Source organism: Sus scrofa, chromosome 13 (genome assembly GCF_000003025.6).
Source record: "Sus scrofa isolate TJ Tabasco breed Duroc chromosome 13, Sscrofa11.1, whole genome shotgun sequence".
Classification (NCBI taxonomy): domain Eukaryota; kingdom Metazoa; phylum Chordata; class Mammalia; order Artiodactyla; family Suidae; genus Sus; species Sus scrofa.
The window spans coordinates 57,876,241-57,893,569 of record NC_010455.5 but is presented as its reverse complement, the minus strand read 5'-3'; the positions used below and the strand labels follow the sequence as shown (position 1 = coordinate 57,893,569).

Below are 17,329 nucleotides of genomic sequence, written 5' to 3'. Positions count from 1 at the left end.
CTAGCATGGGAAAGGAACCACTCACTCAAATCCAGGAAGCTCAATGAGTACCATATAAAATAAACCCAAGGAGGAACACCCTGAGACATATATTTATCAAACTGACCAAAATTAAAGACAAAGAGAAAATCTTGAAAGCAGCTAGGGAAAAGAAACAAGTAACATACAAGGGAAGCCCGATAAGGTTATCAGCAGACTTTTCATCAGAAACTCTGCAGGCCAGAAGGGAGTGGCATGGTATACTTAACATGATGAAAGGGAAAAAACCTCCAAACAAGATTAATTTACCCAGCAAGGTTCTCATTCAGATTTGAAGGAGAAATCAAAAGCTTTACAGATAAGCAAAAGCTAAGAGACATCAGCAACACTAAACCAGCTTTTCAACAAATACTAAAGGAACTTCTCTTGGCAGAAAATAAAAGGCCACAACCAGAAACAAAAATACCTAAATGACAAGCCTCACCAGTAAAGGCATATATACAGTAAAGATAAGAAATCATCCAAGCACAATTATGCTACCAAAATCAGAAATCATGAGAAGAGGAGGGTACAAATGCAGGACACTGGAGATGCACTTGCAATTAAGAGACCAACAACTTAAAACAATCTTATACATACATATATATATGTAAATAGAGAGAGAGAGAGACCAACAACTTAAAACAATCTCATATAGATAGATAGATAGATAGATAGATAGATAGATAGATAGATAGATAGATAGATAGACAGATTCCTATATCAAAACTTCAGAATAACTGCAAACCAATAATCTTACAATTGTTACATAAATAAGAAAAATCAACTCAAAAGATAGTCATCAAACCACAAGAGGAGGAAAAAAGAAGGGAAGAAAAAGAGCAACAAAAACAAATCCAAAACAGTGAATAAAATTGGCAGTGAGAACATACATATCAATAATTATCTTAAATGTTAATGAACTAAATGCCCCAACCAAAAGACATAGACCTGTTGAATGGATACAAAAACAAGACCCATATATATGCTGTCTTCAAGAAACCCACTTCACTTCTAGGGACACATACAAATTGAAAATAAGAGGATGGAAGAAAATATTCCATCCAAATGGGGAATCAAAAGAAAGGTGGGGTAACAATACCAATATCAGACCAATGAAGCCTATTTTAAGAGACAAGGAAGGACACTACATAATGATCAAAGGAATAATCCAAGAAGAAGATATAACAATTTTAAATATCTACACAACAACATAGGATCACCACAATATATAAGCAACTGCTAACAACCTTTAAAGGAGAATTTGACAATAACACAATAATAGTGGGGACTTTAACACCCCACTTCCAGCAAAGGACAGATCATCCAGACAGAAAATTACATATTCTTCTCAAGTGCACATGGAACATTCTCTAAGATTGATCACATCCTGGGTTACAAATCAAGCCTCAGTAAGTTTAAGAAAATTGAAATCATATCAAGAATCTTTTCTGACCACAACAGTATATGACTGGAAATCAAGAACAAGAAAAAAAATGCAAAAAACACAAACAGGTGGAGACTAAACAACATGCTACTAAACAACCAATGGATCAGTGAAGAAATCAAAGAGGAAATTAATAAATACCTAGAAGCCAATGACAACAAAGACATGACACTCCAGAACCTATGGGATTCAGCAAAAGCAGTTCTAAGAGAAAAGTTTATAGCATTATGAGCCTACCTCAAGAAACAAGAAAAAGCTCAAATAAGCTAACTTTACATCCAAATCAGCTAGAGAGAGAAGAACAGGAAAGACCTAAAGTTACTAGAAGGAAGGAAATCATAAAGATTGGAGCAGAAATCAATGAAATAGAAATGAGGAAAACCATAGAAAAGATCAATGAAATGAAAAGCTGGTTCTTTGAAAAGATCAACAACATTGATAAACCCTTGGCCAGACTTATCAAGAAAAAAGAGAGCGAGGATTCAAATCAATAAAATTATAAATGAAGAAGTAACAACAGACATCAGAGAAAAACAAAGGATCATAAGAGACTACTATATGCAACTCTATGCCAATAAAACGGAAAACCTAGAAGAAATGGACAAATTCTTAGAAAAGTACCATCTTCCAAGACTAAACCAAGATGAAATAGAAAAGACAAATGGACCAATCACAAATACTAAAATTGAAACTATGATTTAAAAACTTCTGACAAACAAAAGTCCAAGACCAGATGGCTTCACAGGTGAATTCTATTAAACATTTAGAGAAGAGCTAACACCTATCCTTCTGAAACTATTCCAAAACATTTCAGAGATAGGAACACTCCCAAACTCATTCTATGAGGGCACTATCACCCTGATACCAAAAACAGACAAAGATACCACACAAAAAAAGAAAATTACAGGCCAATTTCACTGATGAACATAGATGCAAATATCCTCAAAAAAAAAAAAAAAATACTAGCAAACCAAATCCAGCAATACATTAAAAGGATTTTACATCATAATCAAGTGGGATTTATCCCAGGGATGCAAGGGTTCTTCAACATTTGCAAATCAACCAGTGTGATACACCACATTAACAAACTGAAGAATAAAAACCATATGATCCTCTCAATAGACGCAAAAAACGTATTTGACAAAATCCAGCACCCATTTCTGATAAAAACCCTTCAGGAAATGGGCATAGAGGGAAGCTACCTCAACATAATAAAGGCCATATATGACAAACCCACATCTAACATCATTCTCAGTCATGAAATCAGTGAAAAGCTGAAATAATTCCCACTGAGATCAGAAAAAAGACAAGGATGTCCACTCTCACCACTGCTATTCAACATAGTTTTGGAAGTCCTAGCCACAGCAATCAGAGAAATAAAAGGAATCCAAATTGGAAAGGAAGAAGTAAAACTGAAATAATTCCCACTGAGATCAGAAAAAAGACAAGGATGTCCACTCTCACCACTGCTATTCAACATAGTTTTGGAAGTCCTAGCCACAGCAATCAGAGAAATAAAAGGAATCCAAATTGGAAAGGAAGAAGTAAAACTATCACTATTTGCAGTTGACATGATACTATACCTAGAGAATCCTAAAGACTCTACCAGAAACTGTTAGAGCTCATCAATGAATTTGGCAAAGTCACAGGATACAAAATTAATACACAGAAATCCACTGCATTTCTATGTACTATAATGAAAGATCAGAAAGAGAAATTTAGGAAGCAATCCTGCCTACCATTGCATCAAAAACAATGAAATACTTAGGAATATACCTACCTAAAGAAACAAAAGACCTGTACTCTGAAAACTATAGGACACTGATAAAAGAAATCAAAGATGATACAAACAGATGGAAAGATATACCATGCTCGTGGATTGGAAGAGTCAATATTATCGAAATGACTATACTACCCAAGGCAATCTACAGATTCAATGCAATCCCTATAAAATTACCAAGGATACTTTCAGAGAATTCGAACAAAATATTTTAAAGTTTGTTTGGAAGCACAAAAGACCCAGAATAGCCAAAGCCATCCTGAGAAAGAAAAATGGAGCTAGAGGAATCAAGCTTCTTGACTTCTGACTATACTACAAAGCAACAGTCATCAAAACCATATGGTACTGGCACAAAGACAGAAATATAGATCAGTGGAACAGGATAGAAAGCCTAGAATTAAACCCACGCACCTACTGTCAACTAATCTATGACAAAGGAGGCAAGAATGTACAATGGAGAAAAGAGAGCCCCTTCAATAAGTGGTGCTGGGAAAACTGGACAGCCACATGGAAAAGAATGAAATTAGAACACTTCCTAACACCATACACAAAAATAAACTCAAAATGGATTAAAGACCTAAATATAAGACCAGATACTATAAAAGTGTTAGAGGAAAACATAGGCCAAACACTCTCAGACATAAATAACAGCAACCTCTTCTCAGATCCACCTCTTAGAGTAATGACAATAAAAACAAAAACAAACAAATGGGACCTAATTAAACTTAATAGTTTCTGCACAGCAAAGGAAACCCTAAACAAAACAAAAAGACAACTCACAGAATAGGAGAAAATCTTTGCAAATGAATCAACTGACAAGGGATTAATCTCCAAATTTTATAAACACCTCCTACAGCCCAATATTAATAAAACATACACCATCAAAAAATGAGCAGAAGATCTAAACAGACAGTTCTCCAAAGAAGACATACAGATGGCCAAAAAACACATGAAAAGATGTTCAACATCACTCATTATTAGAGAAATGCAAATCAAAACCACTATGAGGTACCACTTTACACCAGCCAGAATGGCCATCATCAAAAAGTCTACAAACAATAAGTGCTGGAGAGGCTGTGGAGAAAAATGAACCCTATTACACTGATGGTGGGAATGTGAATTGGTGCAACCACCATGGAAAACAGTATGGAGCTTCCTCAGAAAACTAAAAGTAGAACTACCATTTGATCCAGCAATCCCACTCTTGGACATCTATCCAGAGAAAACCATGACTCGAAAAGACACATATACTCCAGTGGTCATTGCAGCACTATATACAGTAGCCAAGACATGGAAACAATCTAAATGTCCATCAACAGAACAGTGAATCAAAAAGATGTGGTTCATATGCACAATGGAATATTACTCAGCCATTAAAAGGAAAGAAATAACGGCATTTGTAACAACATGGATGCACCTAGAAATTATCATGCTAAGTGAAGTCAGTAAGACAATGAGACACCAACATGAAATGCTTTCACTGACATGTGGAATCTATAAAAAGGACAGAGGAGTTCCCGTCGTGGTGCAGTGGTTACCGAATCTGACTAGGAATCACGAGTCTGCGGGTTCGATCCCTGGCCTTGCTCAGTGGGTTAACGATCTGGTGTTGCCGTGAGCTGTGGTGTGGGTCGCAGACGCGGCTCGGGTCGCACGTTGCTGTGGCTCGGGTGTAGGCTGGTGGCTACACCTCTGATTCAACCCCTAGCCTGGGAATCTCCATATGCCATGGGAAGCAGCCCAAGAAATGGCAAAAAGAGAAAAAATAAATAAAAAATAAAAAATAAAATAAAAATAAATAAATAAAGGACAGAATGAACTTCTTTGCAGAACAGATACTGACTCACAGACTTTGAAAAACTTATGATTTCCAAATGAGACAGGTTGGGGGGTAGGGGGATGCACTGAGGGTTTGGAATGGAAATGCTGTAAAATTTGATTGTGGTGATTGTTGTACACCTATAAATGTAATAAAATTCATTAAGTAATTTAAAAAAAAAGAATGGTAGGAATGAAAAAATAAATGGAAGGCCTAGTAGTGCTTTCTCATGGTAACTATCAATAATTGGTACCTGATATTATTATTATTATTAATACCTGCTCACTCTCATGATTAATGGCTAATTGTATAATTGGAACAAAAGGTGTCTGTTAATATTCCCCTCAGCTTTGCTCTGAGCGAGCTTTAAAGAACAGTAGAATAGTATTCCAGGGTTCCTGCCATTGTAGAGATGAGGAAGCTGTGACTCTCAGGAAGAAAGTACTTATAATACCTGGATGAAGTCAATATTGACAAATACCTTTGAGATCCTGCTAGATTATTACATATTACATAGTAGAATTTGGTATCAGGAAAGTCTGACTTAAATTACATGCATCAGGGATTTATTATTCAGTTATAATGGTCTTAAGGCAGATTTTGTATATCTGTGACATAGTCTCATGGCATTAAACAGAAAGGCACTGTTATAATGAAGGCTTCACATGCTTTAAAATATCAACACATACATCATCATTGGTAGGTAGCAAGGTGACAAGAGAAAGCTTCTCCTCTTAGGCTGCTTTTTTTAAATATAAAACATTTATTTGCAAATATTGTACATTTCCATTATTACTATATAGAGTAAACAAATTTGAAAGTAATCTTGGATTCTGTCAAGTCTCTTTGACCAATGTCAGAGCATAAAATGACATAAACTGACACCACACACAAACATGGTTTGGTTATCTTGTTATCTTAGATTATGGTAATGGAAACAATTTTCCTATGGTTAAAAAATAAGCACCATCAATTTTTTTATGTACTTTGGAATAGTATTATTTTATATCAGCTAGCACTGAAAGCATTTAACTCCCCCTTAATATTTCAGGTGAGCATAATGACATACCACTCTATAATTATATTGAATAAAAGTATTGCTTGCCAACTTCTAATTAGTTTTTTCTTCCCCCTTTTATATCAGCATTTCACAAGGTTGTATAGAAATAAAAATAATCGTGAAAATATTTTCAAGCTTTTAAAGAATCAAAAAAATAAGATTTGGTTTAGTATTATAAGAAAAAATGCTTTCATTTTATTTTTAACTATTTATTTGAACTGTTTCCAAGAATCCTTCCATTCCAGAATGGAAATCAACAGTAGCAGAGGCAGTGGTGGTTAAGAGCTGCCCAGGGTCTGGGAGCCAGCTGTCTGGATTTGAAGCTTGGCTTCAGTGCCTACCAGCTACATGACATTGGACCAATTACTTAACTTCTTTCTACCTCAGTATTCTCATCTGTAAAACAATAATCATTATAGTATCTCCTTAATGTATGTGTTATATAAATCAAAAGTTAATATATATAAAGTATTTAGAGCTGTACTATGTAAGTACTTGCTATTAGTATTAATAGCTATTAGTATCTGTAGTCAGTATGCTATCACTTTATACTAAATAAAGTGACTTGATGAATATACTTACACTGACTTCTCCAGGATCACTGTTGGTTTAGAATCTACCAAAATGTACCAAACTCATTTGAAATTTGAGAAAATGCAACCCCAAGGGAGTGAGAATCAGTGAGTGGTTTTCATCCCTGGCAACCGGCTAATTCATTGGCTAATCCAGATTCTTCCAAAGTAGAGATTGGAATTATTGGTTGATTTTCATCATTGCTAGGAGATATTCTGATTCAGTGCCATCCAACATTTGCTTCCAATTAAAGGGGTAAGTTTCCTCTTCCAACAGTTAAGATGATGTTGCCAAACGAGTATTGGAATTTGCTTCCCATAGAGTCCAGTAATAAAAATAAAATAACTTTCTTTTTTAAATAAAATACTAGCCATTAAATTAATCAATTTACATTCATTATCTCACTTAACACTTACAACAGACTACAATATAGGTATCAGTTTGTGTGTCTCTCTCTCTATTTTTTTTTTTTTTTTTTTTTTTTTTGCTTTTCAGGGCTATAGTTGCAGCATATGGAAGTTCCCAGGCTAGGGGTTGAATTGGAGCTGCAGCTGCCAGCCTGCACCACAGCCACAGCAACATGGGATCTAAGCTACATCTGCAACCTCCCCTACAGTTTGCAGTAGTGATGGATGTTTAACTCACTAAGCAATGCCAAGGATCAAACCTACATCCTCATGGATACTAGTCAGGTTTTTAACACACTGAGCCACAATGGGAACTCTTGTGTCTCTATTTTACAGGTGAGGAATAAAAAGTTTAAATAAATAGTCCCTTGTACATGCAGGGTGACAAGCACCAGATTACAGATTATAGCCCCATTGGTCACACCATCCTGCATTGCCTTCAGGGCATATCTTTTGAGTGGCTGATCAAATACATTTAAAAATTTTGGATTAGGACTGTTTAGATACAACAAGATGAACTAGAAGAAACTTCATGATCCCTCAGATATGATGAAGGGTACCGTTGGCTCTAAAAACTGATGTGGCCACTTTATTCCCTGAGTGGCAGTGTTAATGGTGTGACCCAAAGTAACCCACCATACCTCCAAAGTGTGGTGGTGGACCACAGAGAAGCACCACACCTTGACCTTCTCGGACAGACACTGTGCTTCTTGTTTTGGTTTCAAAGTCTTCAATATCTTGAAAAACAAAGAAAATCAGGTTTAGAACTAGTTATTTTACAGAAAAAGAATTTTAAGAATCTTAAATTTATTGTAAATGGTGATGAACATTCAATTTGTCTGACCAGAAGATTTAGTTGATGATCAATTGATTATGCTGATTATATCTCTCAAAATTTGTCTGTCTTTCCTTCTTTTATTTTAAAACAGTTAAACAGAGTATATGATAAAAAAACATTAACTCACTTTCTGTTACTTTTATTTTCCCAGGCAGCCTATACATGGCCCTAAAGGAAAACTTTAAAACCCAACACATATTTACTTTTCCTGCCCAAGGAAGATGTGATTTTAAAAAGGTATGCTCCAGTTTTCTAGTTTGCTCCAGTATTCTACTATTTTAGATTAATGGTAACCATTTTGATGTGAGGATGAAGTCTGTGAGAATTTAGCATGCAATGTTGTAAGGGAAAGAGTGTTTTGTGACTGATCCAATGAGATGAAAGGTATATTCTCTAATTTCTCTTGAACTACTCCTTCAAAAAGCAGCTTTGTGGTCTTATTTGAAGTGTTATAATGTCTGTAACACCAAAGAATCATAGATAGTCAGTGTTGGAAGGGAGCTTACTAGCTATCTTGTTTACCTATCTATTTGAGATATAAATCTTTTAACATTTCTAGAAAATGGTCATCCAGGAAGGGCTAAAGTGTGTAATTTGTCTGAACCTTAATTTCTTCACGTGTAAAATCATGTAGTGATTTAACAAATTTAAATTGAACCTCCACTAAATATAGGAAGGGTATTAAGGACAGAAGATACATTGGGAAATAAAACCTTGCCCTTTTCATGCTTACTATTTTATAGGAAAAGTAAAGACCAATATTATATAATACAAATAGTGTATATATATATATATATATATATATATATGTAAAATAAACTAACTATATATAATAACTATATATATAATTTATACATTGTGATAGATGTTGTAGGGTGGAGACTGCTAGTTGTCTACAGAGTCTACTCTCCTTTCTTCTATAGAAATAGATTTATAGAACATATCTTACACTTTCTAACCAGAAAACACATTTTCCAGACATCTTTGCAGCTAAAGATGATAAGCTGAAACTTCTTACCTATTGTGGAACATCAGTCTATTATGTCTGAGAGGAAATATCCAAAACTTTTGATGTTTTCCACCTACCCATTCAGTTTCAACACCATCTATATTACCAATGACATGAAAGCTATTGAAGATAAAAGACCTTTAGCTTGGACACTTGAGTGACTGCATGGAGCAGTACCACAGATGATTTTAAATATTCACTTTGGCTTATTGTATTAGATACAAGTAAACTTCTGTCTTGTTTGAGGCATTTGATGGGAAGTAGAGTCTCTTTGTTACAGCAGTTTAAATAAGATATTCTGTGAAGGAAAAGAAGAATGTGGATCTGATGGATGAGAAGAAAGACAGCTATGCAATGATGATATGGAACAGAGAAAGAATCCCTTGCAGAAAAAAAAGCAGGACTAAAAACCTAGATGTAAAAAATGGCAGGGAAGTTTAATGGAGTTCCTGTTGTGGCTCTGCAGAAACAAATCTGACTAGTATCCATAAGGGTGCAGGTTTGATCCCTGATCTCACGCAGTGGGTGAAGGATCTGGTGTTGCTATGAACTTTGGTATAGGTCACAGATGGCACTTGGATCCCACGTTGCTGTGGCTGTTGTGCAGGCTGACAGCTACAACTGCAATTTGACCCCTAGCCTGAGAACATCCATATACTACAGATGTGGTCCTAAAAAGCAAAAAATAAAAATATAAATAAATAAAATTTGGAAAAAAAAAGTTTCATGATATTGAAAGGAAGCGTGCACTGGGCAAGTTTTAATGAGACTATAATAGTAATCACTATATTATGAGCTATTGTATTACATTTATATTAGTAGTACAAAGAGAATACCTGGAATATATCAACCTTATAATATATCAATGCAAAGTTGAATAATATCTAGAACATTCACAAATGGCATGCCATCAGTTGTTAAAAACTGGTATTAAATCTACAGAATTGGCTTGGAAAGTTCTTGGAAAGTGAGTTATACAGTAAAGTTTGAAAAGCATTAAATACTGCTTTAAACACTATCCCATTTAGCACTAAACACTATCACATTTAGTAGAAAAAAAGCAAAACCTCAATATAAGCATCTCTTACAGCAGTATAGAGAAAATTAGAGAATGATTTTTTTTTTCACCTTGGTTATCTTATTGGAGTGAATGATTGATGTGGAAATGTAGATAATTAAACTTTTATTTAAATCTTTATATTTTAAAATATAAAAATTTTAATTGTGTATTTTTTTAGGCTTGCTTATTTTAAACAATTTTACTTTAGTATAATTGAAATAAACTATTTAGAGAAATTAAAGAATTCTATTTAGGATACCTTAAGTATTTATTATATATGAGCTATCTAAGGGATAGTATCATGTGGGCTAAGAAACAAATGATCTCTAAACTCAAAGAGGATGTACAGTCTAGATTTATAAGAATAGAGTTTGTCAGCATATTGATATTACTTAACGCCATAGACTTGAACGTAATCCCCATAGAATGACTCCTAAAATTTTGACATGAGCAACTTGATAGACAGTCATCTAGAATCAAATGCTGAAAATCTTCAGTATGTAGAGATATAGTAGAGGACTACAGAGGGAGAGAAGAGAAGAGGAAGGAAGGGAGGAAGGAGAGAAAGAAGGGAGGGAAGAAGGAAGGAAAGAAGGGAGGAAGGAAGAAAAGGAGGGAGAGGGAGGGAAGAAGAAAGAAGAATAACAGAATATAGAAAGCAGTATATAAGACATGGGATAAAATGTGAACAGAAAGAGGTTATTGGATTAGACAACATGAAGATCACATTGATCTTTATAAGGGTTTTGGTGGAGTTACGGGGACAAAGCCAAAGTGAATTGAGGAGCAAATAGATAGTGGGTAAGGACATGGAGATCACAGGCATGCAAACTCTTTAGAGTTGGCTATGAACGGAAAGTGAGATTTAGGGAGAACAGGGAAGGGTTTGGAGGGTGGGGGTACTAAAATGATGTAAATGATCAAGAAAGAGATTGACAACTTAGGATGTAAACCCCAAAAAGTGATAATCAGAGCCCTCACAAAAGGGGTGACCTCTGCAAGGCAGGAGGAATCAAGACAAAAAGCGTATGTGTTGTTACACCATGGACCATAGCGATGTGTGTTGGCCAAGTTTTTTGCAGTAATTTCGAAGTTCTTCATGAAAAAACTGATCAGAGAGTGTTGGGTAAACCATTTAGAGAAGTAGAAGGTACAATAAACATACCTACTTAGCAGGGTTTTTATAGGAATTAAATAACATAATGCATTTAAAGTATCTAGAATATAGCCTGGAATAAAGTAGGTACTGTTGATATGTAATAATTACTATTATTATGACATACCAAGTGTTTAGGGCATAGCATTACAATTTCCTCTGACCACTACAAAGTTCAGATACACTAATGTACAAATACAAGTAAAATAGCATATTTTACTTCTAACAGAATATTTTGTAGATGGCTAACTTGATTTGTTAAACATTGGATTCAAAACATCCAATGTTTAACTCTCCAAATAATGTTATTCCCAAATAAGTATTGTTTGTACACTTTGCTTTCTACCCATGAAAAGTAAAAGAATTCAGTAAAATAAATTTGATATGTAAATGTAATAACCCTTATATGTACTCTTTTAATAATAAAATATTTGTCCAAGATGTACTCTACTTATTCCCAACTAAACCCCTTCCCTTTCCTCTTAAGCCTGATTAGGACCTGGAGTGCCTTACATATTTCTTCTAGGGGATTTTTAACCAAGCATGCCCCATTTCCTCTTTGGCCATAGAAACACTAATGTGTACTAATATTTGTACCATTGCTGTGAACTATTGTCTTGACTTGGGTTTGCATCATTTTACATGTTACACAATAAGAATCAGGCTAACAAACTGTATTTAAAACCAAAAATCAATACATTATATTCACAGTTTCTCCTTCTAGCAGTAATAATAAGTTAGAATTTTAAAGTTTTTTTGTATTGCTATTACCATTGAAAGGTCTCATTAAATTGTCATGACTTTTTAATGGTCCCAAGAAAAAAACTGTCACAAGGAGTAATGAGAAATTAAATGATTCCATGAAATTAACAAGCTTTCAATTAAACTCTCTCAGTGTCACATTGTCAGTGTTCCATGCTCACAGGTAATATCAATCATATTTTCAATGTTAATCAAAGCCATTATAACACACTGTTGATAAGACCATGGATACTTTAATATATTCTGTGTTCACTTCCATTTAAATAGCATCCACTTGTAACATAATTTCTCCATGCCTTTTATGATTACAATTGGGCTTCTATTAGCTGACATCAGAAGAAATAAGCTTCTTTCAAAAGTCACACAAGCTCCGGTAGTAATCTAAATATATTCATTTGAAAATAGGACTAGTTCACAGATTTTAATTAATAATTCAGATTGTAAAATGTTTAATAGCATATAGATCATAGACAAAATATGATTTTAATCTTTAAATTTGGTGCCATCCCATGTAAATGTACTTTGAAAAAGATGTATTTTAAGTATCCAACCTATATTTCAAGTACCCTTTTGCTAGCCAGAAACATGATCTAATTCAGATTAATTCTGAAGCAAGGTTCACTGAATTTGGTAGTCATACAAGCATCCAGTGAAATTTTCTTTGCTTTGTTATACCTTTAAAGATTTATTCTTCTATAAGGAAAGGCCAAAGAAAAACATCCTTCTTTATTCTTGTCCTATCCGTTTTTGCTAAAGAGAAAAATAGCTTAGTGTAAGATTGTTCCCTGAGATGGTCTCAAATTCTATAGTATTTGGAGAAATTCCCATAAACCACAAAGGTGACCTGCCCATGCTGTCCTTGTGCTCAAGCTACAAGTCCTGCTGTGCTGGTTGCTATTAAAGACCCCAATTGTCAAGGTTGCTCTCATTAAGCCATTCTGATGACCAGGGCTTATCGGATCCTGTGGTTTTATTGCTGGTTTTGGAAGAAGCATTTGGCAGGAACATAAGCAAAAATGCAGTCACAAGCAAGGCTCTGTTCCAAAGGCCAGCAGGAAGTGCCTGAGAATGGCCCATAAAATGAGCTTTAACGAATTACCGGGCCATATGTTCTCTCCTGGAGCAACCAAGGTGCAGTGGAGGGAAACGGGCCACCAAAATGTACTTAAAATTAAGTCCAAGCAGGGCTAAGTATTGCAATGCCTAATTGTAAGGAGAATGCATCTTTGCAGCTGCCACATGTAGGAATGAATCTCAGCCCAATTAAAGTGAGAAAACTGTATTGGTTTCCAAAGCCTGAGAATCACAATAAGAGAATATGCTAGGCAGTGCCAGCCCCTGACACAGAGCAAGGCCAGTGGTTTGCCAACTATCGTGAGCTGGGAGGAAGGCTTTGGGTACCTAGAGTTTAGTGACCCTGACCAAGAGAACAACACCTAAAAGACAGGGATAGGAAAAAAAATATTCACCAGGAAAATGTCCATTCTTCAGACAAGACATTATGCAGTTGAGTTGTTGAAAATATAGATGATGCTATTAATTGGATCTTTCTCCATTTGCTGTGGATGAATTATTTTATTTTAGTGTTTTAAATGTTCTTTCTTCTTCTTTCATATATCAAGAATTACTACTATGTGACAAACACTAAGTGAAGCAGTTTCATTGACTCCTCATGAGGACTCTGATATGAGGTAAAATGTCACATTCATTTAACAAAGGAGGACACAGGTTTATAGAAAATCAGCATCTGGCTGAAGACTACACAGTTCCTACTTGTCAAGACAGGATTGAAAAGGAGATAGTCTGGTTCTAGGGCTCATACTTTCAAACACTCTTGGGCTTTCCAGATGTTAACTGGGGTCTCCCTGCCAGTTTCTGCATATATAGGTGACGTAAACTGCCACTCCATGTTCAAACAAACACAGAATCTCAATGCCTTTCCAAAGAGCTCTGCAGAGTTCCTGCATTGGGGTGGGGAGTACTGTATTTTAGAAATAGCTCCATTTCTGATATCCTTACCCCACTCCATCCTTATTTTTTACTCTTCTGGTATGTTTCTATCTTTCTTTTCTTTTCTTTTCTTTTCTTTTCTTTTCTTTTCTTTTCTTTTCTTTTCTTTTCTTTTCTTTTCTTTTCTTTTCTTTTCTCTTCTTTTCTTTTCTTTTCTTTTCTTTTCTTTTCTTTTCTTTTCTTTTCTTTTTTTTTCTGGTTTTTAGGGCCGCACTAGTGGCATGTGGAGGTTTCTAGGCTAGGGGTTGAATTGGAGCTACAGCTTCTGGCCTACACCGCAGCCACAGCAAGTAGGATTCAAGCTACATCTGCAACCTACACCACAGCTCACAGCAATGTCAGATCCTTAACCCACTGAGCGAAGCCAGGGATCAAACCTGCAACCTCATGATTCCTAGTCGGATTAATTTCCACTGTGCCACAGTGAGAACTCTCTGGTGTGTTTCTTGATTTATCTGCACCCTTGTGTCCCTGCAAACAAGGAACTCAGCCCCTTATCTTGACCCACATGTAGAGACATAGCCACTCCACACACGCACACACACACAAAGCACCACCATTATCATACTTTGTGCTTCTGTTGTCAGTCTTACTGATTTAGTAAGATGTGACCCAAAGACCTTGAAATCAAATATTAGATATTTAATCCTTAAAAGCCCTTTAGCCCCGCCCTCCTGCAGCCTGTGTCTGTTCTCTTTCTTTTCTACAATTTCTCTATTACAGGCCTCTCTCTGAAAGAGCAAGGAAATGAAAATCTTCCCACTTTGCTCTGCAGAAAAGTTCACCTCCCTCTAGCTCCTATTACACTCAGAAGTTGATGGATCTGCCCTAGTTCACACTCCTTATAAGTACAGGAACTACATTTCATTTCCAAATATTGTGGCTCTAGAAGGCACTTGTTTAACTACCAGGCCTTATTACATCTCTAACTAGAGTTTCAACTTAGGCTTAACTGCCTCTCTAGCTAGTGTCTAACCCAAAACACAGACCATATAATCTGCTCCTAGATCAGAGATGATGCTAATTATCTCTCTTTCTTCACCTTAAAAGCAATTCCAGTTACATGTTTCTTTGAAGACACTGAATCTGATTTTAAGCTCCAAGATTTCTTTTACCCTGCTCCTGGCTTTCCACCAATCAAATACTGTCTTCTCCCTTTCTAAATCCTTCTGAAGAAGTCTCAGCATGGAACACTTGTGCTGGAGTCAACAGGACTGATGATAGGCAGTTCCCAGTTTGGAAGTATGGGCTTTGTTTGGGCCTATGGCAAAAAGATCTTGCTGGGTGAGGAGAAGCTGATACTCTGCCCAGTCAAAGGGAAATGGCGAAAGATACCAAGAATAGTTGTCCAGTCCTACATTACTCTTGTAGGATTCCCAGATATAATACATGTAAATTTTGAAATTAAAGTACTCTTTATGAATCTTAAGACATTACAGTAAGGTGATTCTGAATTCATATCTCCATCAGTTTTTCCCTTGGAAGAGGGCTAACCACTCATGGAGAATACTAAAATTATTCATGTTACTGTTTCCTATTTCTTGGGTGGTTTTGAATAAGCCGAAGTTCTTGGTGCTGTAATTAATTTTCCCAGGCCTTTATTAAGTGGCATATAAAAAATATTTCTACTTATACCAGTTTCATTTTCTGCCATCATTTTTGAGGTGCTGTATATACTCAGTTACAGAGTTGGCTATATTATTGTGTTTCCTAGCACAATTCAGTAACTTAACATGACATAACCTAATAAAGCACAATGCTATTGTCAAATTCTGTAAAAGAGGCAGTAGCTAAGTCTTGATATTGGACATAAATTTGGAATGGTAATATGCAAGCATGAAGTAAAGAGGTATTTTAAGAGATTCTGGTGTCAAATCCATTTACAATCCAAGTTAAAATTCCTCTTTTTTTTCAGTGTAGAAGGATTTTTATAAAAATTCATAAATAAATGGAGCACAAATGAGTTGTTTCTTGGTTTTCTGAAAATAATGAATTCACTGAGAACCATTTTCTTGTAGTGTTTAAGAGGAATTATTTAGGGTAATAATGAGGAGAGGGTAGTAGGTTCCTCTCTATCCACCCAGTGTCAAAGTTTTCAGAGAAATAAGCATTTAATAAATAGAACAGGTAAACAAATATTAAATAAATAATTGCTCTATTATAATATATGTGTAAGACTGGATTTGAATTTCTATAAATGGACTAATTTGTCTGAGTAATGGTGGTAAGAGCAGTGTCACCTGTGATTGAAAAAAAAAGTTCTAGACATGACCTGTCTTCAATCTTGCTTATTATTAAGTTTGCATATTCCCTATAATTAAAACTAAGTGAAAAAGAAGCAGAAGGATGGAATGATATAAATTTGATAGCATAAGATAGACCGAGATGTCAGATTACTAAAGAGTGCAGATCTTCATTGTTTCTGAAAAGAAGCCATTTAAATACATGCAAAGATTAAACAACCCACTAATGAATTCTGTATGCAGTTATTAGTGATGCAACAAAATGATCAAGAACACAGGATTAGGATCAGACAGTGTAGGTTCAGGTGCTTGTCTTGCCATGCATTAGCTGTTGATATAGGGCAGGTGAATTTGTCTCTTTCTATCTCAGTTTCCACCACTTTATAACGAAGCTAACAATAGTGCTTCAGAGGAATAATGTCTTTAAAATGTTTAGAAGCTGTTAAGTACTAAGTAAATAATGTGGAGGATTTTTAATTATATCATTAATGATCTACCTACATAATCACCAAAAGGAAGCTGTTTAGAATTTTTAAATGGGTTTCATTCTCTGTTTGTCTGATGATGTCACAAAACATATTTCTTAAAGACTGAGTATGGGATTCCCTTTTCTGCTCACCCAGTGGCCAGCTCAAATATTCAGTGAGAAAATGGAAGAAAAAGGCCTAAAGTCAAAGTATATGAATTTTATCCCAAGCACTGTCGCATATTGTTACATTTTACTATAGAAACTGTTTCGCCAACTTGACACAAGTTATTAGATAGTCACTGAACCTCTCTGTCCAGAAAGGGATCCAGGCAAGCTGGAGACAAAAGTAACCTCTTGGCCTGGTATATGAGTAGCCAGAAAAATCCTAGGCTTCCCTGCTTCTTCTTAGTCTTGGGTTGCACCTTTTGGCAAATGCTCATTTTCCCACCTTTTGTTCTACAGGGAGGACAGGCCTGATACCTCCTTAGTCAGTAATCTCTAGAGAGTTTTCTTAGGGCTCTTTGGGCTCCCCAAGATTAATGGATGATACAAATATTGCTCAAGTGCAAAACAAGGACAATCTGGAACAAGTCCAGTCCTCAGGTGGATAAAGGATGCACTATAGCGTGTCAGGAGATGTAGACTCGTGTGTGTGTGTGTGTGTGTGTGTGTGTGTGT

At 35.6% G+C, this 17,329-nt stretch overlaps 1 protein-coding gene across 1 annotated transcript in view; it reads right to left on the bottom strand.

The window, feature by feature from the left end:
- CNTN6 (contactin 6) overlaps window positions 1–17,329 on the bottom strand; it is a 260,598-nt gene that overhangs the window by 121,261 nt on the left and 122,008 nt on the right. Inside the window, 1 exon segment of the mRNA XM_021069266.1 lies at window positions 7,746–7,841. Coding sequence (XP_020924925.1) covers window positions 7,746–7,841 — 96 coding nt within the window.